The sequence below is a fragment of the Spea bombifrons genome, chromosome 2 (genome assembly GCF_027358695.1).
Source record: "Spea bombifrons isolate aSpeBom1 chromosome 2, aSpeBom1.2.pri, whole genome shotgun sequence".
NCBI classification, from domain to species: Eukaryota; Metazoa; Chordata; class Amphibia; order Anura; family Pelobatidae; genus Spea; species Spea bombifrons.
The window spans coordinates 88235386-88256063 of NC_071088.1; the positions used below are offsets into that span (position 1 = coordinate 88235386).

Below are 20678 nucleotides of genomic sequence, written 5' to 3' on the forward strand. Positions count from 1 at the left end.
CACATTACAGTGATTAAAAGATCATATGAACCTTCTACTACAAGTGATATTTGAAAATTAATTCAGAATCAGACGGACATTATCTGTGGACTTCTGTAAAAGGTAGAAAATCAGCCACTTCACTTAAATGCAACCTGTGCTCCTTGAACAGGTCAGACCGTTTTGGTTGACCATAGCCATATCATTTTTGCATAGTTGGTTTACCATTGAGCTACATTAAGGGTTTCCAAAGGGGCAGTTTTTCACCAGCGTTATCATATTTTAGAGGTCTAGCCAGTTGCAGGTTGGATACCCAGACCAGCTCTACAGGGGACCGTGTAGGGAGAAAGCTGTGCTCTAAAATTGATTGTCTCCACTGACAATAGGACCTGGCATTGATTGCTCCCCAATGACTGATACAATGTAACAGAGCTTGCAAGAAGCACTGATACTTTTAAAGAGAATGGAAGGAGCAGACAACCTCCCCTCGGTCAGCAGATAGATGCACAGTAACTAACCCATGCAGCACATTAATCAAAGTAACCTGTGCCTTTTCACTCTGTTGCTATGTGTGTGTTTTTGGGGGTTCCCTGACCCTACTAATATGCTCTATTTAGTCAAGTTTTTTTGCTTTCAATTTGGAAAACCAGGTTTACAGTACATCAGAATGTGTTTCACCATGAAGAACGGCAAAAAATCTTAATGTTATTCATAGGGCTGATTTGAATTAAATTATTCTACTGAGAGCTGCTGTCAGATGGCAACGGAGCCTTTGTTTAAATGAAAAAAATGTGATTTCTCTTACCTCTACATAGAGAATCGGAAAAATTCCAATCTTGTCTCCCAACATTCCTTCTGCCCAGTTATCATCGACACGTCTGATCACAGTCAGAATTTCATCCTGCAAAAAAAATATTGTTTTATGCCAAGGCATTTCTTAAAAAAATAAAGTAGATAAAGAGGAAAATATGAAACACACTTCACCAGCATCAGATATGGATGAACGGAGACCAAACTGAATGATACGTGCATATAACAATTACACAGAATGAATATGTGGTTACAGTACTTTTATATATATGTTTTTTTATAGTGATACCTTTGTGGTGTGTATGAAAAATGTACAAATATTATATAAGCAGTTTTTGTCATATCTCCAATGTTTATTTCTTCTAACATTAGTGTAATTCTGCGTAAAATGTCCTCACGCTACACACGCAGGGCAGGAGCACAATACTATTCAATCACATAGCAAATAAGAGGTGCGGGTCCAGCAAGCGACCCAAAATGAAAACCCTTCTCTTTTACTCCCCAAGGGAAGCAGGAATGTAGCAGGGTAACATAACGTGACCATACTGCTTTCCTGCTTGCCCAGGTCGGTACAAGAGGTTGCTCGCACAATGTGCAAGTGCCACCGTCATTTCTGCAGGTGAGGTAACGGCATCCGGGAGGGAGTGTGCGAGATGTATTTAGTTAATACATATAATCACAGACTATATGTTGACGTTATCACAAAACTATGACCCGTTTCATCCCAAATTTCCTCTGGGCTGACTTTGCTAAGATGGACTACAGACTTCTGACTTCAAATGTACTAAAAGAGAAGGATTGCTTGCACATGTCAAAACAAAAAGGTTGTAACACTTTCCAAAGATGTAAACATCTCTCCCGGGGCAGATAAAACTTAGTAGAGCCAGCATGAGGTTTACAGCTATCTTCATCAGTGAGCTAGACGGAAATGGTACTCAGTGGAACTGATCCATGAACTTTCAGGTCTTCTTATTCCAGCCTATTGTAGGGGAGTGTGACTGATGGTGCAAGTTCCATATTAACCCACATTATTTGTAGTGCAAGAGAATACATTTAGCAGACTCCCGGTGCTCTGTAATAAAAGGCGAAGCGATCCTGGCAGACTCCAGACCAGCAGATATTGTACAGCGTTTCACTGGAGTGCCTCAAGACTTTTTCACTCCTCCAGTTTTCTTTGTATCATCCTCCTCAGTGGGATATTTTACTCCTAGCAAGTGACCTATTTTGAATGCAATAAACTCCTCTTGATATCTTTTATTTTTTTTTTTTTTTTTTTTTTTTTTTACAAATGATTATCTATCTTTTTGGTACTACAAAAAATTACAGCTGGCCAGAGAGTAAAAAAAAAAGCTAACAGGAATTCAGAAATGTACAACATATGATTTAAATGAAGACACTCATGAACGTTAACACAAAATGATCATGAACTCTATCATACATGCCATAAAATGGCCATAGATACGTCTGGTTCCTTGTTAAGACTGCTTATCAATAGTGAATAAGCTGCATAGATTCAACTTGATTTAGCAATTTGACCCATACGGGTGATGAGCATGGATGTTGCTCCTTATATACCCATCTATAACTGGAATCTCTCCAGGTTCAGACCCCTGTGCGCATGTGTGGAAAATGAGAGGCATTCGATTGAGTCATTGATTGACTGCTTTAATCAGGGGCAAGAAATGTCAGACCACAATGGAGGAGAGCAGTTGCTACAGCAGAACTACAACTTATAGGACAGGTAAGTGCTTTATTTTCCTTCTGTTTTGGAGAAATGCCTATTAAAAGTACTCTCATATGCATATGTAGTGGGGGTGTCCCTTTAGGCATGCAGAGTATTTTCTCATGTTTCTCCAACCACTTACACCACAATCACTCAACTCCCCGGTTAGCGCCCTATTTAGATTATCTAAAAAGCGACTTAAGGCAGCTGCTGCTACATCCTTCACATAAGTCAGTGTAGGGATGTACACCGGAGGCTGATTTTATGCTTCTCATGAGACAAAAATCTATCCACTGTCTAAACTCTATCCGTACTTAGGTAATGAACTGCTTTCTTGTAACCGTGCATCACCTATTACGGAGCAAACTCCTCCCAATTCTATGCCCTATCAGTATAGATTTTATCTTTTGATCACTGGGACCAACAATAGTCATTGCATGCTTTTAAATGAGACCTGCATCCAACAACATAATGCAGGGTATAACATCAATGTATATTTTCAGTTAAATGTATCCTAATATTCTTGTAACAGAAACCCTTATTTTAAGGTCTCATTCCATGATTGCAGAATGGGAACGTTATTATAATCATTTAAAGGCATCTAATTTTTATCACATAACTACGCATTTAAATTAACGCTACGTAAACCTGTGCATGCACTCAGAGTATTGCTTACACATGCATAGCAGAACCTGTGAGGCTGCCTGTCAGGAGGAGAGAGCAAAAATGTTGTGCGCACAATATCCGCGCCGCATAAAGTTTAAAAAAAATTATAATTTTTTTCTTTTTTTGGGAAAAACTGTTGTGCGCGCAATTTTTTACATGTGCGCTCTCTAAAAAAGCTATGTGCGAGCGCACAAGCGCACAGCTTAGAGGGAACACTGCTCAAGACTGAAGGGGGGCAGGAAAGAGGTGTCGGACCTCTCATGTAGTCAGAAGATCCTTTACCCTAGAGGATGGTGCACTGAATCTGCTGTTCCTCCTCAATGCTAAAGAATGCATATGAAAGTAATTACAAAAAGTACTCTAATATGGATTTATCATTGCTGATGCTGTATTGGACACTGGAGGGTCCCACTGATTAATATTCAAGTTGCTTTGCAAGTTATAGCATTCAAGTGCATGCAACCTAAATTGGGCTACTACCCGATGAGTGACAAACACTCTTTGGCAGCATTTACAGGATGCCCAGATACTCCTTGTGTTCCTTTCAGGTGTTTTCTGGGTACCATCTTCCAATAAGTGTGTCTTATACACAAATCAATTATGCACATTGAATGTGTTGCCAGCCAAATAGGACTGCTTGCATTGCCCTGCCCTCTGGGATGAATGTACCAGCCCTTTATTTCCCCCAAGTATTTTGAAAACGGCTTAGTTATAAATGTTTAGAATGTTTAAAATATTTTGCATAATATATTTTTTAACTTTTGTATTTTTGTTTAGATGGTATTTCAAAAATGTTTCTTTTTTTATTTTAGCAGATATATATATACAGTATTCCTTTAGAATTTGAAATATACATTATCACTAGATGATCAATGATTGGATACATTGTCAGGTTCTTACTAATAGATTACCAGTCTGATAATAGAATTTTCTGATGGTCCTCTTATAGAACCAAATAAAATTAGGGGGAAAAAAGAGGAAAATTCCCTTATTAGATTCCAAGAGAAAGCAAAAAGCAAACCAATCTTTTTCCACTGGAGGAAAAAATATTTTTTAATATCATCTCTTCTAACCTCTCCTGGCTTTCTGAAGGTATTCAATACCTTTCAATGCTCGGTTATATTCTGTATGATCCATTTCATTAGATGCAATGCTCCTGCAAACTTTCTCCAATCATGCTTGTGCCCTGCTTACTGTACTGTAAATGACCTTACTCAGCAAGCAATTTTGCTAAACCACATTCCATTTGTCTTCTGCAAATAAATGTTCTGGTGTAAGGACTCATGATATCCATCTAATATTATTGAATTCTTTTCATTTGTTTGGTAATACAGACAAATCATAATTGCGACCGCTGTAAACTTTATCTGTATAATTTTATCTTTTGCATGTGAATTTCAAAGCATTCACTTATGTTGCAATCATTATGATTAAAGATTGGTGTGTGCTATTAATATTCTATCGCCACTTGATTCAAAGTGTCAATAAAGTAAGAGGGGTGCATATACAAGGCTGGGTATCAAGAGCTATACGTAAAACATATTAAAAAAATGATAAAATGTATATAAAGCGTCAATAGAAAGTGTTAGAAACAGCCAATAGCATAGACAGATATGCTGAATATTCTCTAGGAGGAAACAAGAGTTTGCAGGAGAGTTGTGGTTTCAACTCCTTGACTGCTTTATACACTATAAAGACTCATCCCAATTCCTTCTGCTGGAAGAACTTGACTGCCCCTTTATAATGCTTTAATGCTTTACAACGTCTTCAAAGTCTCCTTACAAATTGAATTATGCATTATGCAGGGACAGCTCAGTCTTTCTTGCTGAAGAAACTTGCCAGTTTGGCCAATCATGAAGAATAACGAAGTAAAAGAGAGTTGAAACCACAACACCCATTCAAACTCTCCTGTGTGTTTAGGTGTTAATCCAATATAGGATCACGACTCAAATCTTGTAGAACCCCTTTATATACATTGTTGTGGCTTTTAGGGCTGTATAACACTGACACGCTCATATCCAGCAAGCATTGAGAGTTTCTTGAGAGTAGGGAATTCTTCCCTTCTCCTGGGGTATGTCTACATTTTATTATACATACATCCACTTCTTACCAAACCGCTTCTTAAATTACAAAAAAGTAATCAACTTCCTCTTGTGCCAGCCTTTAAACATTTTTAATTGTAGAAAAGCATATTTTAAGAAAGCCTTTACTTACTATCCCTATGATCTCCCATGTTTAAAAAGAAAAAACCTTATCCTCCTCATGTGCTCCTATACTTAGTAAAAATCCAAAATCAGAACAGGTCTTCCATTACACCCATTTTATTAAGCTGCAAGTGCTCATGCTAATATATTAAAATGCCTGCTTGCGGTGCTCAAGACCTTCAGTTTAACACCCCAGACCTAAACAGCATTTAACAATTCTCATCGAGAGCACAATAAAGGTATTTGTTGTAGTAGTCAAATTGTAAGCAAATGTTTACTCTAAAGAAGAGCTCTCAGATCCGAAAGCTTACATAACTTTACACCTTTTTCTATGTTGACCCTTTAAATGGTATCAACCTCAACTAGCGTGCAAAATGTGCAAGTAGAACGTTCATGATGATGGATCTCCTAAGAATTCTATTAGCACCATGTTTAGTATACTCTGCTTCTAAGTTTAATTTGTAATATCTAGCTATTCCTGTCTACCCACAATCGATTAATCCTCTCCCGACCTTGGATTTAGTTTACTGTCATGTAAGACCTGTTTCTTGCTGCCAGATCTAAAGTGCTGGTACCTCAGTTGAAAATACAAATCCGAACTTGATGGGCCAGAGCACTTGCCAAATTAACGATGCTCCTCTCTAACAATGATACCATAACTAATGTTGCCATTAGGGTTTTTAATGGTTTCTTTAGCACATTGTCTGCATGAGCTAAGCACTTGCCTTCCATTCCACATGCCACATACCTCCCAACCATCCTGTTATGGCAGAGCAATACCGGTTTTTGGTAATCTCCTTTACTAAGTAAATAGAAATATTTATATGTCATAATAACACCAAAATCCACCTCAATGTAAAGTGTACAGTATAAGTTAAATCTATCTCCACGAACTGTACCTTTTTATAATTTTACCTTGGTAAATGATAAGCAGTCCTTGTCTTGATCTTTGTCCTTTATTTCAAAGTCATAAAGTGCTTTTCCCTGTGGTTGGGGTTGAGTAAGAGGTTTTATGCACTGGATATAACTAGCTGGAAAGAAGCCGCGGTTTCCATTCAATTCTCCATGATACCAGTTTTCATCAACCTTCCGTCGCAGAATAATGATGTCACCCTTGTTAAATTTAAGATCCCCAGGTTCTTTGCCTTCGTAGGTGTAGAGAGCTCGTCCACAGGGCAGCTGTGAGATATTCTAGAGGAGAAAATTAAAGAATGTCAGAATATTGAGGAGTCCTGAATTAATAAGGACAACAAATAAAAATTATAATCGTAATATATATTATATTGTACAGTTACATAGTGTCACAGATTTGAAGTGCAACTTATCAAGCAGCTAAAGGAATACATTTTTGAGAAAATAGAAAATAATAATTACATTCTTTGTAAATTTCCTTCACATAAATCAGGGGTTGACTGTCTTTATTTGTATAAAATAAGTTTTACATATAAAAAGACAAATCTCTCCACTTGAACCACACTCACTTAGCATTTAATTAAAGAGTATATTAGCTGAGGTTGTTGGGCCCTGTATAATTCCGACTAGGAACTGTTCTGTTCCACTATGACAAAACATCAATTGCACTTTGCAATATAACATGCAAATTCAATTTACAGATCTAACATTTAATTATTTCCTTTGAGGGTTTAACCACACAAAACAACATAGAAACTTTGAAGAAACCCATCAACCTACTAGAGTGCCATGTGAGAATTAAGGGTGCCCAGCAAAAATTATGAGACAACAGGTGTAGGAAGGATGTTTCTAATGCTGCATATGCTGAAATATCACCTTTACGTCTCATCCACTCAATCATGTATTGCTTTGAGGTACCGTACAGCCTTTAAAATAACCATTTTAAATAATAATAATAATAATAAGTAGGTATTAAATTTGTGTTTTCGTTGTAATTACATTATGACAACACATTACTCTACAGGCCGCAGAGACAGAGTATGTGTTTAATATTTATTTCAAAGACTATAGAAATAGTCTAAATAAGTACTACAAAAAAAACATACAAAGGCTGAAAACAAATTGTTAAAAATATGTATTATTATTGAGCACCCTTGAGTTACAGGGGCAGAATAGCCGGAAACGCAGAATTCCATTTTGTTCGATTTTGCACAACACATTTTCAAACTTGGCCAAAGGCTTCATTTAGATCACAGCCATGGCTGCTGCTAAGAGATATCGAAGTGATTCATTTGTGTAAGTGGTTAATTAAAAAGTACTCCTCTCTACTTTTGTCAACACAAATCAACATACAGGCAAATATCCTCATGGCAACACGATTAGTTTCTAAGGTAAAAAGGCAAGTATCTATCACCACGTTCCTTTACCACGCGAGCCATATTGTTACTGCTCAACAACAAAACAGAAGGAAAAAAGAGTTATTTTCTTTCTTTCTTTCCCCAAAGGGTCTTTTAAGTGCACAGCAAGTGTTTCTAAAGCCCTCCAATTCAGCCATAAAAATAGATAACTCCCTTAATGCTCACACGGGGCCTAATTCAGTTCCCAGTACAGATTAAATTTTAAAAGAAAATCTAAAGCATGTTAATCCTAGCTTGATTTTGATAAAGGATACAGCCTTTTCTCTAACTGTTCAAGTCCAAGCAGCATAGTTAAATCCCTATACTTATCCACAAGGTAATCTCATTGTTCTGAGGCATAGATTTACAATGCCGCAGTTCTCCCAAGTACATGGTTCTTAGTAATTGAGTGCATTGATTTTCACTCATGTCTTTCGGGTTCAGGTCCATTCCGCCACAGGTTAATGTCTGAATATTCTCCATATATACTGGTATTTAACAAAATCGTATTTGAATCAAGGTTAAAAATATATATATACAATTTGAAGAATGGTATTTTAAACATGGTTTTCGGAACAGGCAGTAATCATTGCACGGTTGAGACGCGCTAAAATGGAATAGAAATCAAAAGCACTTGATTGGATTCAATGCATCAATAGCTGTGTTTCCACCAGGACACAAATGACCACAGTACTCAGAACTGCTAGAAAATCAGAATCTATAAAAATATAAGGAATGCCTAAATTACAGCAAATGCTGTAACAAGGACTGGGTAATACCTGCCTTCTAACACGTTATTGTAGTTCCGAGAAAAAAACACAACTGGACAGCTGTTGCTAACCGTGTTTTGCCACGAATGGCCCAACATGTTATTCGCTTTAGCTGACACAGCCAGACACACAAGTCAACTCATCTTGATAACACAATTTCAAAGCCAGAGTAATTAATGTTAATTAATATTAATTGAATGATAATGTGATTCATCAGGAAAGACCACATAGGCTTAAACTGAGTTGTACAGAAAGTTTTAGATATAGCAAGAGTCAAAGAATTCTTGGGGAAGGAGGTGGAAGTATTGTACAAGGTTTTATTACACCCCTCTGAGAATCAAACATGATATGGGAATAGACACTATAGATCAGTCCATTTCTTCTTTCTCGCAATAAAATAATCACGATTGTTGCTTTAACTCAAAAAAGCATAGAGAGATATTTTGTAAAGGACATTTAACGATACTGTAGGAAAACAAAATGACAATCTTTATCACATTTTTTAAACAATAATCCAGAAATTGCTGATAGGGCAAGCAAGCGTAATTTCACAGTTCATATAATCCGTCCTAGTATTCATCTTTATCTTACAGAGCCGCACTTGTGAATGGGGAGAGCCCTTCACCTCGCAGTAATGACCTATAAATTGAATGTGCTTCGGCGCTTACTGAGACTGATGAGTGCCATAGATTATATCTTGGCCTTTTAAATCTTTATAAATTCATTTTTAGTTCCTTCCTAAGAGACCATGTGCAGCCACCATCAGCATGGTCTTATCTTCATAACACACCTTCAGTTGGTTTTACATGTGAACTAAAATAGTGACAGATAACGAATATGCTTTGCTCTTATATGTTAAAGTAAGCCAAAATATTTTATTTCACGTCACAGTTATATATATATATATATATATATATAGATGAAAATATTATATATTAATAACACATGTCTAGGGGACGCATGTTCCGTTCTCTCATTTTTAATAACTCACATACAATCAATGTTTAGTGAATAGACCTCAGTCACTACGACCTCACCCAAAATCATCCTACCTACACCAAGCTTCCTTAGATCATCTGATATCAGCCACCTGACTTCAAGCTCATGGTACAGCCTAAACCCATAGGATCAAAGGATTAACGTTACTGCTGGCTCAAACTACTTGAATATTATTCTTATTAATTGTTTTATATGGAGCTATCATATTCCATAGCGCTGTACAATGGGTAGACATGACATAACAAGTAGTATATAACATAACAATTTGAGACATAAAAGTATTAAATCACATTGATACAACACGATGATTGTGTCTTAATACAACAAATTGTGCAAGGGCTGCAAGTCTAGCTATTTAAACGCATATTGTGGGTTTAAAGTGTTAAATATAATATTTGTCTTTTGGCTATTTGGATACTAAACATATAAGCATTTCTAAAGTGGAGAACTTTTAATGCTGTATCTCTACAGCCCCCCACTGAGCCTTGTAAAGTGCACAAACTAATAAAAAAACATATATCAACAATAATGTGCCTCTCCAGATCACGAGTAAAGTTGCTGTGTGGAAAAGAAATTGCATAAAGGCAAAAATGTTTTTGTGCATTGAAAAGTAGGAGTATAAAACTACTACAAAAATGCACAGTACTACATGTGCCTTCACCTTTAACCATTGCTTAAACAATGAAACTAGTCAAGTAGTGAAGAAATTATTATTTTGCCATTCATGTTTAATTGCATGTTACATGTTTTTCATCCTTTAAAGTGTACTGAGGTGATGGGGAGTTCAGATTTTGTAAGATGCAACAGTACTTTGCTTAGAGATGTGCCGTGGGGTTTCATTCATCACTCTGTTCTATGCCCTTGCAATGGGATAAAGGTATACTGATGTTCATTTTATTCTTGTTCAAGTTATAAACTGCAGTTTCAGCACCATGGATAGCTACTCATATCACACAAGAGGCGTGATGAGACAAGATTGTTGGGTAGTGAAATGATTGATAAAACCAATCTGGGAAGTAAGCGAGAGAGAAAGCACTTGATCCACAAATATAAAAAATATGGAATTTGGCCTATAGTATGCTTTGGTCCGTTAGAATCTGTTTCACAATCCTGTAGAATTTCATAAGGGATTTTATTAGATACCGGTTCCTTACACTCTGCAGTGATTAATAACTATCGTAGTATCTGCAGACAGAGCATACAAGCTTCACTTCCTGACCACCATTGGTTATCATTGGTTTTGGAATTTCTACAAGTTATTGTTTGATGTGTAAGCATGTGTTTGATGCGTTATCATCTAGTGAGACTGGACAAAAAAAACATCAAATTTTTGCATCTCCAACCAACAAAGTACCTGTGGCTTGCCAATCCTTCTCATCTGAAAACTTGACCATGGTCTCCAGTGGACAAACATAACTGCAGAATGGACTGATTATTTGTTTCTCATGGTAACCAGATGTATTGTGTATATGAACTAATAAGCACAATGTGTACAATACTCAATTAATCTGGTGCTGTAACAAAATAGGATGGACAAAGGCTGTAGAAATAAAGACAAAGAGTATACCAACACAGACAGCCTGAGAGTTGATTCGTATACTGCATGAATTCACTATCTTTGCCTATAATTCTATTTCATATAACAAAAACAGCTATGATCTTGTTGAGAAGTATTGTCCTCCCATATAATACACTCCGTAACCCAAGCAGACCTTTGTGAAATGAGATTTCATATTGCTGCTACCTGGTAATCTATGTGTTGTCTTTCCTCTCACAGTTATCCCCATTTAATGACTAGGTTTTAACATGGCATATCATTTCAGCTACAACAACAAAGCTGTTTTACAGCTAATCTTGCTCCTTTAGCCAATTTAATTCGTAGCTCATGCCACAGTATTGTCTGTCGTGCCACATAGTTTCTTTGTATTGAGACACAAATGAGATTAAAAAAGGCATGATAAAATACACAACTGCACAGAAACAAACAAAAAAATCACATTTCATCATATGCTGGGAATATACAGCACTGTGCAAAAAGTTTTAGGCAGTTATGAAAAATTGTAAGTAAGAATGCTTTCAAAAATAGATGTCAATAGTTTAGTTTAATCATTTAACAAAATGCAAAGTGAGTGAAAAATCCAACTCAATATTTGGTGTAACAACACAATCATTAACCAAAACAGCTGTGTAAGAGGAATAAACTGGGTGAGAAGCAGCCAAAGTCACTAACAAGGCTAGGTTGCTGAACAAAGTTTAATGTTAAAAGTCATACAACATAGAAAGACTAAGCAAAGCAACAAGACACAAAGTAGTTATACTGCATCAACAAGGTCTCTCACAGGCAGAAATTTAAAGGCAGACAGGGGTGTGAAGAACCACAATGAAACAGGCCATGTTGAGGGCCATAGAATCAGTGGTAAGCAAAGGAAATTTAGTGCAGCAGATGAGACACATCATGCTTACTTCCCTTCCCAATCAGAAGATGGCCAGCAGTGTCATCATCTCTGCATTAGCAGAAAACAGTGGGGCATTGGTGCACCCATCTACTGTCTGGAGAAGTATGGTCAGAAGTGGTCTTCATGGAAGACTTGTGGCCAAAATGTCATACCTTTGACATGGAAACAAGGCCAAGCGAGTCGACTATTCATGAAAACACAGGAAGGGGGCTGCAGAAAAATGGAAGCAGGTGCTTTAAACCGAAATATTTGCCTATAGCAGATTGCAGTTTGTTTACTGAAGGGCTGGAGAGCAGCACGAAAAGGTGTTTTTAGGCAACAGTGAAGCATGTTATGTTTGGAGCTGCTTTTCTGAAAATCGAGTTGGGGATTTGGTCAGAATTGCCTCCTCAATGCTGAGAAGAACAGGCAGATCCATATCCATCATGCAGTACAATCAGGAAGGGGCATCTGAGTGGCCCTAAATTTATTCTGCAGCATTACAATGACCCAAAACATACAGCCAAAATCATTAAGAACTATGTTCAGCATAAAGAAGACCAAGGAGTCTTAAGTGATGCTATGGCCCCATAGAGCATGAAGAGAGATAAGCAACTGAGGCTGCCTCGATCCACAGAATAACTGTGGTTAGTTATCTTAAATGTTTTTGGAACAACCTACCCACTGAGTTCCTTAAAAAATTATGTGGAAGTGTACCCAGAAGAATTGATGCTGTTTTTCATTTTATTAGAAAATCACAATTAGGTGATTGCCATACAACTTTCCAGTTTTCCGTGGACGGGTTGCAATCAGATACAGGTAAGTTGTCTAAACCTAGACATCTCAGAGATGACATATAGACTCATAGAAGGGAATCAAATAGTCAGTTATACATCCTCCATACTGCAGGGCAGCCCTTTATCTGAGGATTTGAGGATTTTACAGAGCTCTTTTTATTCGGACTTTTTATTTATGGTTTTTTAAACATCCCTGAGTGGATATTTGTTATACCTTTTTATTATTTTGGCTCACAGCCTATAAATAAATATTTTCTATTGGAATATAGTGTGGACTTACCTCTATTCCAACCCAAAGCACCAGTTCACATCCAGGGAATACGGAAAAGTATCCAACAACACGGAGGAGGAATACAAGGAATACATATCTGATGGGTGTTATACCCTTGCAGTAAGTGTAAGTGTCTCTCTATATTTGCGGGTCACACTATTGTTAGATACAACACCATTGTGGTTTCCACGTGTCTTCTGTTTCCTTGCATATTCCCATCATATATCTACCTGGAGGACTGGATGTTTTATGACGCCTGAAAGTTTATACAAAGTGTGAGTGCATTATTTAGGCATACAGCGCCACCTTTGTATACAATACCACGCAATCATTTGTTTTTCTGTTTTATTTTTTCGATCTTTCAAAACCGGTATACACGAGCGCCCCCTATTGTCCTTCTTTATCTGAGCTAGTCAGCAATATATAAAAATTATATGTGTTCTGATAAACATGGTTAATGTGATCACCCTAACCCGGCCGTCCACGTGATGTACAACAAAATGTGATTTATTGGATCAGGTCAACTTTTTCCATTACTCCATAGTCCAGTTCTTATGCTCATGTGCCAATGTTGGCAGGGGTCAGCATGGGTACCCTGACTGTTCTTTGGCTACACAGCCCCATACACAACAAGCTGTAATGCACTGTGTGTTCTGACACCTTTCTATCAGAACCAACATTCACCTTTTCAGCAATTTAAGCTACAGTAGCTTTTTCTGTTGGACCATGTCACTGGGTTACCGCTTTTCCTTCCTTGAACCACTTTTGCTAGGTATGGACCACTGCATACTGGGAACACCTCACAAAAGCTGCAGTTTTGGAGATGCTCGGACCCAGTCGTCTAGCAATCACAATTCGGCCCTTATCAGAGTCGCTCAGATCCTTACGCTTGCTATTCTTTCTGCTTCTAACACATCACCTTGAGGACAAAATGTTGACTTGGTGCCTAATATATCCCACCCTCTGACAGGTGCCATAATAACAAGATTATCAGTATTATTCACTTCACCTATATATTTGGCCATAGTACTGCGTCCTTTTAGGGATGTACATACATGTAAATGTTTAGGTGCTATAGTAAAAAAGGGGGAAGGGTCAACAAGTTCCTATGTAAATCTGACTTCAAGCTTTTGGGATGTAATGCTGACACTTTTAAATCATCTGTCAGCTCAGTTTCTCTAACTATAACGTCTTTTCATAGTTTCCCTTAACAATCTGTTTTTTATGTTGATTTTGGATTAAGATGTTAAAGAAAAACAGCCTTCCTGTTCTTCTCAGCAGACTTCTGGAAGTGTTACTTCAAGAAAGAATAATCCAACAAATTCTTCTGCTCCATGTTATATGTTAATTTTCCACTAGCGTTGCATTTTTTCTGTTTCTGATTTAAATGGAAGAATGTTGTTGCCACAATTTACAAAAGTCATGTGCATCAAATCCCGTCTAATACTTCAGTTACATTTACAGATGTGAAAAACAGAGCTGGGGTGTGCATGTGTGTTGTATAACCATCTATTAAAAAAAAGAATTGGTCTGAAGGATTGGTATTTAGTTTTTGTACTTTAGAGGGACTATGACACTGTAAGGCCCTAGAGGATCACCGTGAGTGAGTTTCCCTTCCTATGTATTAAAAGGACCTTAAGGAAGAATGCATGCTAAAGTATGTTGTAAGTAATACATATAAGGGCCGCAATGTGCCTTCAATGAATATTGCACTACACAATATAGTAAATAACCAATTTAGCTACCTGTAATCCACCCTATGCACCACACAGTGTGTGAACATTGCCTGTGCACTACTACCTTAAAAAAACATTATGGACTTTATATATTCATTGCTTGTTTTCCTTGCTGAGAAGAATCCATTCTGTGACGCTGATAAATCCAAATAAAATGTTCAACCTTTTTAGCCTTGAAGAGAAATTTACAATGTCGGACACACTCTAGTGTCTCTGGGGTGTGATGTTCTTCATAAACATTTATGTATTCCCAATCGTATTGGGAATGCATCATCTCCAGAAATCCGTAATTTGCAACGAACCAAATGGTTTCAGGGCCAACATTTAATAGAGAGTGTACTCGGGCACTTTTGCAATTAAGGATGTTTTTTGGATGGCAAAGGCAAAAAAATAACAATAATACAATTGTCGATATACTCGTGATATGTTGTAGAGGTAACAACCCCTATTATATTCAAAGGAACAGTTTCCATCAGCAAATGGATATGGATCAACCAGACGAAAACCTGGGCCTATGCAATCCTAAGTGATGGCCAAGAATCTGGTGACCTGGTACCGTTTGTTAACAACTGTCAAGTATTAGGTCACAATAACTTCATATAGCCTTAACTGCTCAATCTTCAGGGTTTGTGTGTTTTATTACATCACAACTCACTAAAATATAGGTTTTTTATTAACAGAAAGTGTTTTTTTTGTAGGTGCAACTCTTTTAACCATAGCAACCAATGGATTGGCTTGTTCCATTGGTTGCTATAGTGATATGAATACTTTTAATACAGTAAAACAAAATCTACCTAACCTTCACTAGTTCTTTTTCCTGAAGGCTTTTAGTTTGTAAAGAATTTCATTGTTTTCCAAATTCGGACCTTATCATCATCCAGTTCCTGACACTTGTTGGAAGCCATGTTCACCCCATGTTTCCAAAAAAGCCTCAGACAATCGTTTCAAATGATTTACTAAGAGAGAAAAGTGGCATGGCATCTAGAACCAAAGTGTACACTTAGAAATGCCAGTACAATGAAAGTTGTGTGCGTTCCTATAATTCCATCACATGAGATTGCAGCACACTACCAGTCATTTCATTTATTTCACACAAAAAAAAACATTTCTTCATGATAGGTATACTTTAAATGTTAATGTTATGGCAGTTCTTTAAGAGAATGTGAACAAGGAAATCTGCACTAAGTTGAGACTTCAGAGAGGTTCCTCCTGCCCTAAGGACAACATGTTCTACTCTCACATATAAAACAAGGCTTTGACTTGATTCATTGAACTTTTAGCTCTGATATAAATACAGTCTGAATAAAGTGATGGCCTATAAGCACCATTCTGCCCTTTGCTGTCAGGGGGAGGTTGAGTTATACATGACATATAACTTGATGATGAAAGAACCTTGCAGGGTAAATTAGCTGCTGGGTTAGGTTAGAGCCTATGAGTCCACTGATTATTCTCCATCTTCCAATGCAGTGAGATGCTATCAAAGAAATGCAGCCTGTCATACTAACACAAGAAACCTATTACTGAGTATTGATTTGTGTAGTGTGATGATAAGTATGCCATGATGCCCTTTGCTATACTACTGGGCCTTTACATGTTCTGCATTAGATTGCAGTAGGTTAAATGGCATTAACAGTGTATTTTGTCTCCTGGATGTTAAAAGGCTAATCTACACTGAGCTGAGATAATTACAAGCAATCAGAAGACACAATAAAGGTTATGTATAAACGGTAATATTGGTGCCAAGTGGGAAAGTGGTGCAGCTACAAGCAGAAATATCCCACTGGTTTCTATGTTTAATAACCTCAGTAAACTTATTTAGAGCATTATTGATTGATAGAGCACCAAATTCTGTAGCCCTGACATAACGTGTCCTGGTCCTAGGGGCCTCGAGACAAAATATTTTGGGAGGGCATCTAAATAAAAAATAATGAAAATGGACAATTGCACATAAACAATAAAATGACCACAGCTTTGCTAATGATAATAGTTGTTTAAATTGAGGGACCCCCTAGACCAATGGGGGCCATAACCAGCTGCTTAATGTGCTTATATAGTGGCACATCTACCTTAAGCAGAAAAACCCAATCCATAATACAAAATAAAATTTGATAAGCATTTAGACCCCTCTGTCTATAAAGTGTTTCCATTAGGTACTGACTATACAGCTGCCTTGGTGTCACTGACATAAATGCAACCAATTTAATAACATGATTTTTTTATTTTAAATAAGATTTAAAAGTATTAAATAAAAAAATAAATTACTTTTACTTTATATCCTCCAGGGAAAATTCAAATTGTATCTCATGAAAAGTGACCTAAATCTTTAACTGGCTTATACATATTTATAAATGTATTTTGTCTTTAATACTTCTTCATATCACAAAGTCTCGCGCTACTCTTTGAAACAATGCGATGGATACTCTCTTGCATCAAGGGCATGAAAAAGGAAGATTGTGTCTTTTTTACATAAGTTAACTCAAGCTGCCCAGAGAAAGCTACCACATTCCAATATTAACATTCCAAATGCGTTACACAACTTCAAAAGACAAAGTAGATACTTCAAGAGAGAAAGTAGATGCACAGAACAATGTTAGACTGTGACCTTCACCAGTAGCTACTTTACCCAGGTACTTTTGTTATTTTTTGTGCAATATTGCAGTTTAGTTATTAACTATTCACCTGTCAGGCAACACTGGGCATTGAACCTAACCACTAGGCCTGCAGGTAGCTTTAGGGTTGCTCATCTCTACCTCACTTGTGACATTGGCTTCAGGCCTGCCTATGCCACACATGTGGCTCTACCTCACCTGAGGCTTCCTAGGTGAGCATGGCCTTATCTCTCCAGGGCATGCACCCAGCTCCTTGCTAGTGCATTTTTTTTCGGTCCCTCCTTGTATCCAGAGGCTTTTAATATTTCTGCTCTTTATTTTGGATTTGGCAGTGGAGTGAACTATGACTCTGAACTAGCTTTGCACTGTGTTTGAGTTTGATCACCTGGATTTTGACCTATTTGGCAAGGACTTTGACTCCCTTTCTGGACCATCCCCTTGTGCCATGCAACAAACCCCTTCTGCAGTCTGCACTCACTACAGACCCCCTCTGCAGTCTGCAGATCTCTTGATGCCCCTAGAGATGGTGCCAAAGAGAAAGGCTAAGGCAGACAATCACTGCAACGCCCCTGCACATGGACTCCCACCTGACCCGACACACGGATCTCACCATCAATAATGAAAATAATTTATTATAATATTATAAACATCCTATTACTTTGAACAAAGACTGCGCCAGACTATTGGACCTCATGGAAGCTTTTGTGCCATACAAGGTCCCATATATATATATATTATACATTGCCCTGTTTGAATGTGAATGTGCTATCAGCATAGTTCCTTCAAAGTAAGACTATCTTTTTATAGGTATTTCAGTTAATCAGATTTTGGGCTGAATAAGTCTTCCAGAACAATGAACATCGTCACTCTGTATTCTAAGAAAGCAGAATTTACTTTGCATGCAGTTCTGTTTGACATTGCACCTAGAGGCAAATCACTAACAAATCCAACCGTGACTACAGCCAGCATTGATTCTAACTTGATTGAAAGGGAAGGATCACACATAAAATTGCAAAGCTCTAAGCACATATAAAACACAGTAAATACATTACTGCTTTTCAAGATGGTTGAAAAACTACACTTCTGTCTTACGATCATGGCTGTAATGGCAAAAGGCTGCATAAATTCTTAGTTACTTTTTTGAAACAGCAATTCAAATTTGGTAGTGAAGCATAGTTAAGAATGTCTACATGTCATGAAACGCCTCCAGGGGGAACCGAAGGTTTACAGGTGTAACATTTATTCGTATAACAGCAATGTACTCAAATAGTATAATAAAGTGTATACATTGAATATTGTCCAACATCAGCAAACAGAACACCAAGCTAATGTTCCATGCGTCACTTTTACCCCTGCACAATTTAAGTTATCCATAGGCTAAGAAAAAAGATAATCTGTACACTAATTTGATGTTGTCCAAAAACAAAAGCCAGATGACTGAAATTAGAAGTTCACATTAATGCAATCAGAGATCTTTAAGATTTACACATTAAAATGTAGTAATAGCATAGACTTTTTGTGTAATGAATTCCTTTTTGGTATTTCACTGTTGAAAGTGACCTTTATGATCTGTAATGCACTGGAAACGCGCAGTCGGCAATAATGTTATAGACTACATTAGCAAATAGCACGCTGCTGTACTAGACTGTATCTTGGCTTTTCTCAAGCCAACGCATCCAGAAAATACTCCCAAATGTTCCAGCTTCACAGCCTGAGTGGGATTTTGCATCCAAATACTGACTTTTCATCAACCCACACACTAAAAAAACATCCACAAAAGTTAGTGATATGTTTTGCCGCACTTACTGTCTATGTAGCAAAGAAGAGAATGCAAATACTAATAATCATGTCACTGATTTTGGATAAAGATACAAGTCCTCGTTTAAAGACCCCTACTACAAAATGCATTTTAAAGTGCTGTGTGAGTAATTTAATATGGATTCTTCCAAAACGAGAAAATAAAATACACTGAAGTTATAGTCATGCAGCAAATTCTTTCTCTATGATCCAAGATTTCGTGCCACTTATTGGATGCTTAAGCTGTCAATCAGAGGCAGTAAGTCCAATTAAATTAATAGGGGTATGTCCTGTCACTGATTGACAGTGTTAGTGTGTGCATGTGTGTTAGTGCTGAGTGTCTAGTTGTGTTAGGATGAGTGTCTAAATGTGTGTGTGTTAGTGCTGACTGTCTAGATTTGTGTGTTAATGCAAGTATCTGGATGTGTGTAAGTGTGACTGCCCCTCCCGAGGTCAGGCTCTGGTTCCACTCCTGATTAATGAATATGATGGCTGGAGTGTCTCTTTAATAGGACAGTTGCCACTAGGGCTATGTCAGCATCATGCATCAAACTGGCAGAAGTAGATATATCTAAGCTGCAGGTCTGCTGGCTGGAAGAGCATTCACACCTTGACCAAGCACTACGGACTGGATCTCTACTGGGAATACAGCATTTGGTCGTAGAGTCCCTCACACATCTGTCCAGTTACCTCTATGTTCTTTGTTATATCTCTCCTCGTGCAACATCAACATTTTTACCAAAAAAAAACATTTTCCTTTTCTATTTCACGGAAGCACTTTTTGTTCTCCAGCCCGATAAATGTTATATTTTGCATTTACTGTGTAGTTTTTTTTTAATATGCAGTTTTTTTATGATACTAGGGAACATAGATAGGTTCCTAGGTTTCATAATAATTCCTGCCCTTCAACGGGTTTATCTTGGTTGGGCAACTTTGGGAGTACAGATAAAAGTTTAATCATTGGTTATAATGAATATTACAAAAATACATCATTGAAATAAATTGAGGTGTGAGAATACAAATCTTTTGTTTATTTGGTCCTAGGAAAAACAGGCTTTTTGTGGTACTCATGCCAGTTGCTCATAGCAACCAACTGCGTGCACAGAAAATCAGACTACAGGATTTCATTGTGCTACCCTTTTCTTTGCTTTTCAGATGTTCATATATGTTTGGTTTTGTACCGCACAACACAAACCTTGAGTATAAATTTCAGAAACCAAGTTATTCCTAATTTTCTTTCTCTTTAAAAAAAAACATGCAGCTTGTGTTAAAACATGGCACTTTAAAACAGGCGTTCAATAGGGCAATCAGGCCCCCAGTTATGCAAGAGAGAGGCCCAGGTCTAGACGAGAATGCGCCACTGTTCAGTTTACTTCATAGTAATTATGGTAATTACAGACAAATAAATATACACAAATGAATCTACATGCCTGCTAGCTACTCATGGGGAGCATGCAGGTCCTGGTATAACACAAGCCAAGCTGGCGCTGAGCCAGAGCCATGGCTTGACGCATCAAGCTTTGCACAAACCAAGGAGGAAACGTCAAGAATAAAGATGTCCTAACAAAATACC

General features: G+C 37.4%; 1 protein-coding gene across 1 annotated transcript in view; it reads right to left on the reverse strand.

Annotated features, from left to right (window-relative positions):
* SH3RF3 (SH3 domain containing ring finger 3) overlaps window positions 1-20678 on the reverse strand; it is a 152800-nt gene that overhangs the window by 48323 nt on the left and 83799 nt on the right. Inside the window, exons 2-3 of the mRNA XM_053455074.1 lie at window positions 6298-6573; window positions 785-880 (exon numbers count right to left, since the gene is read on the reverse strand). Coding sequence (XP_053311049.1) covers window positions 785-880; window positions 6298-6573 — 372 coding nt within the window. The remainder of the gene's footprint in view (window positions 1-784; window positions 881-6297; window positions 6574-20678) is intronic.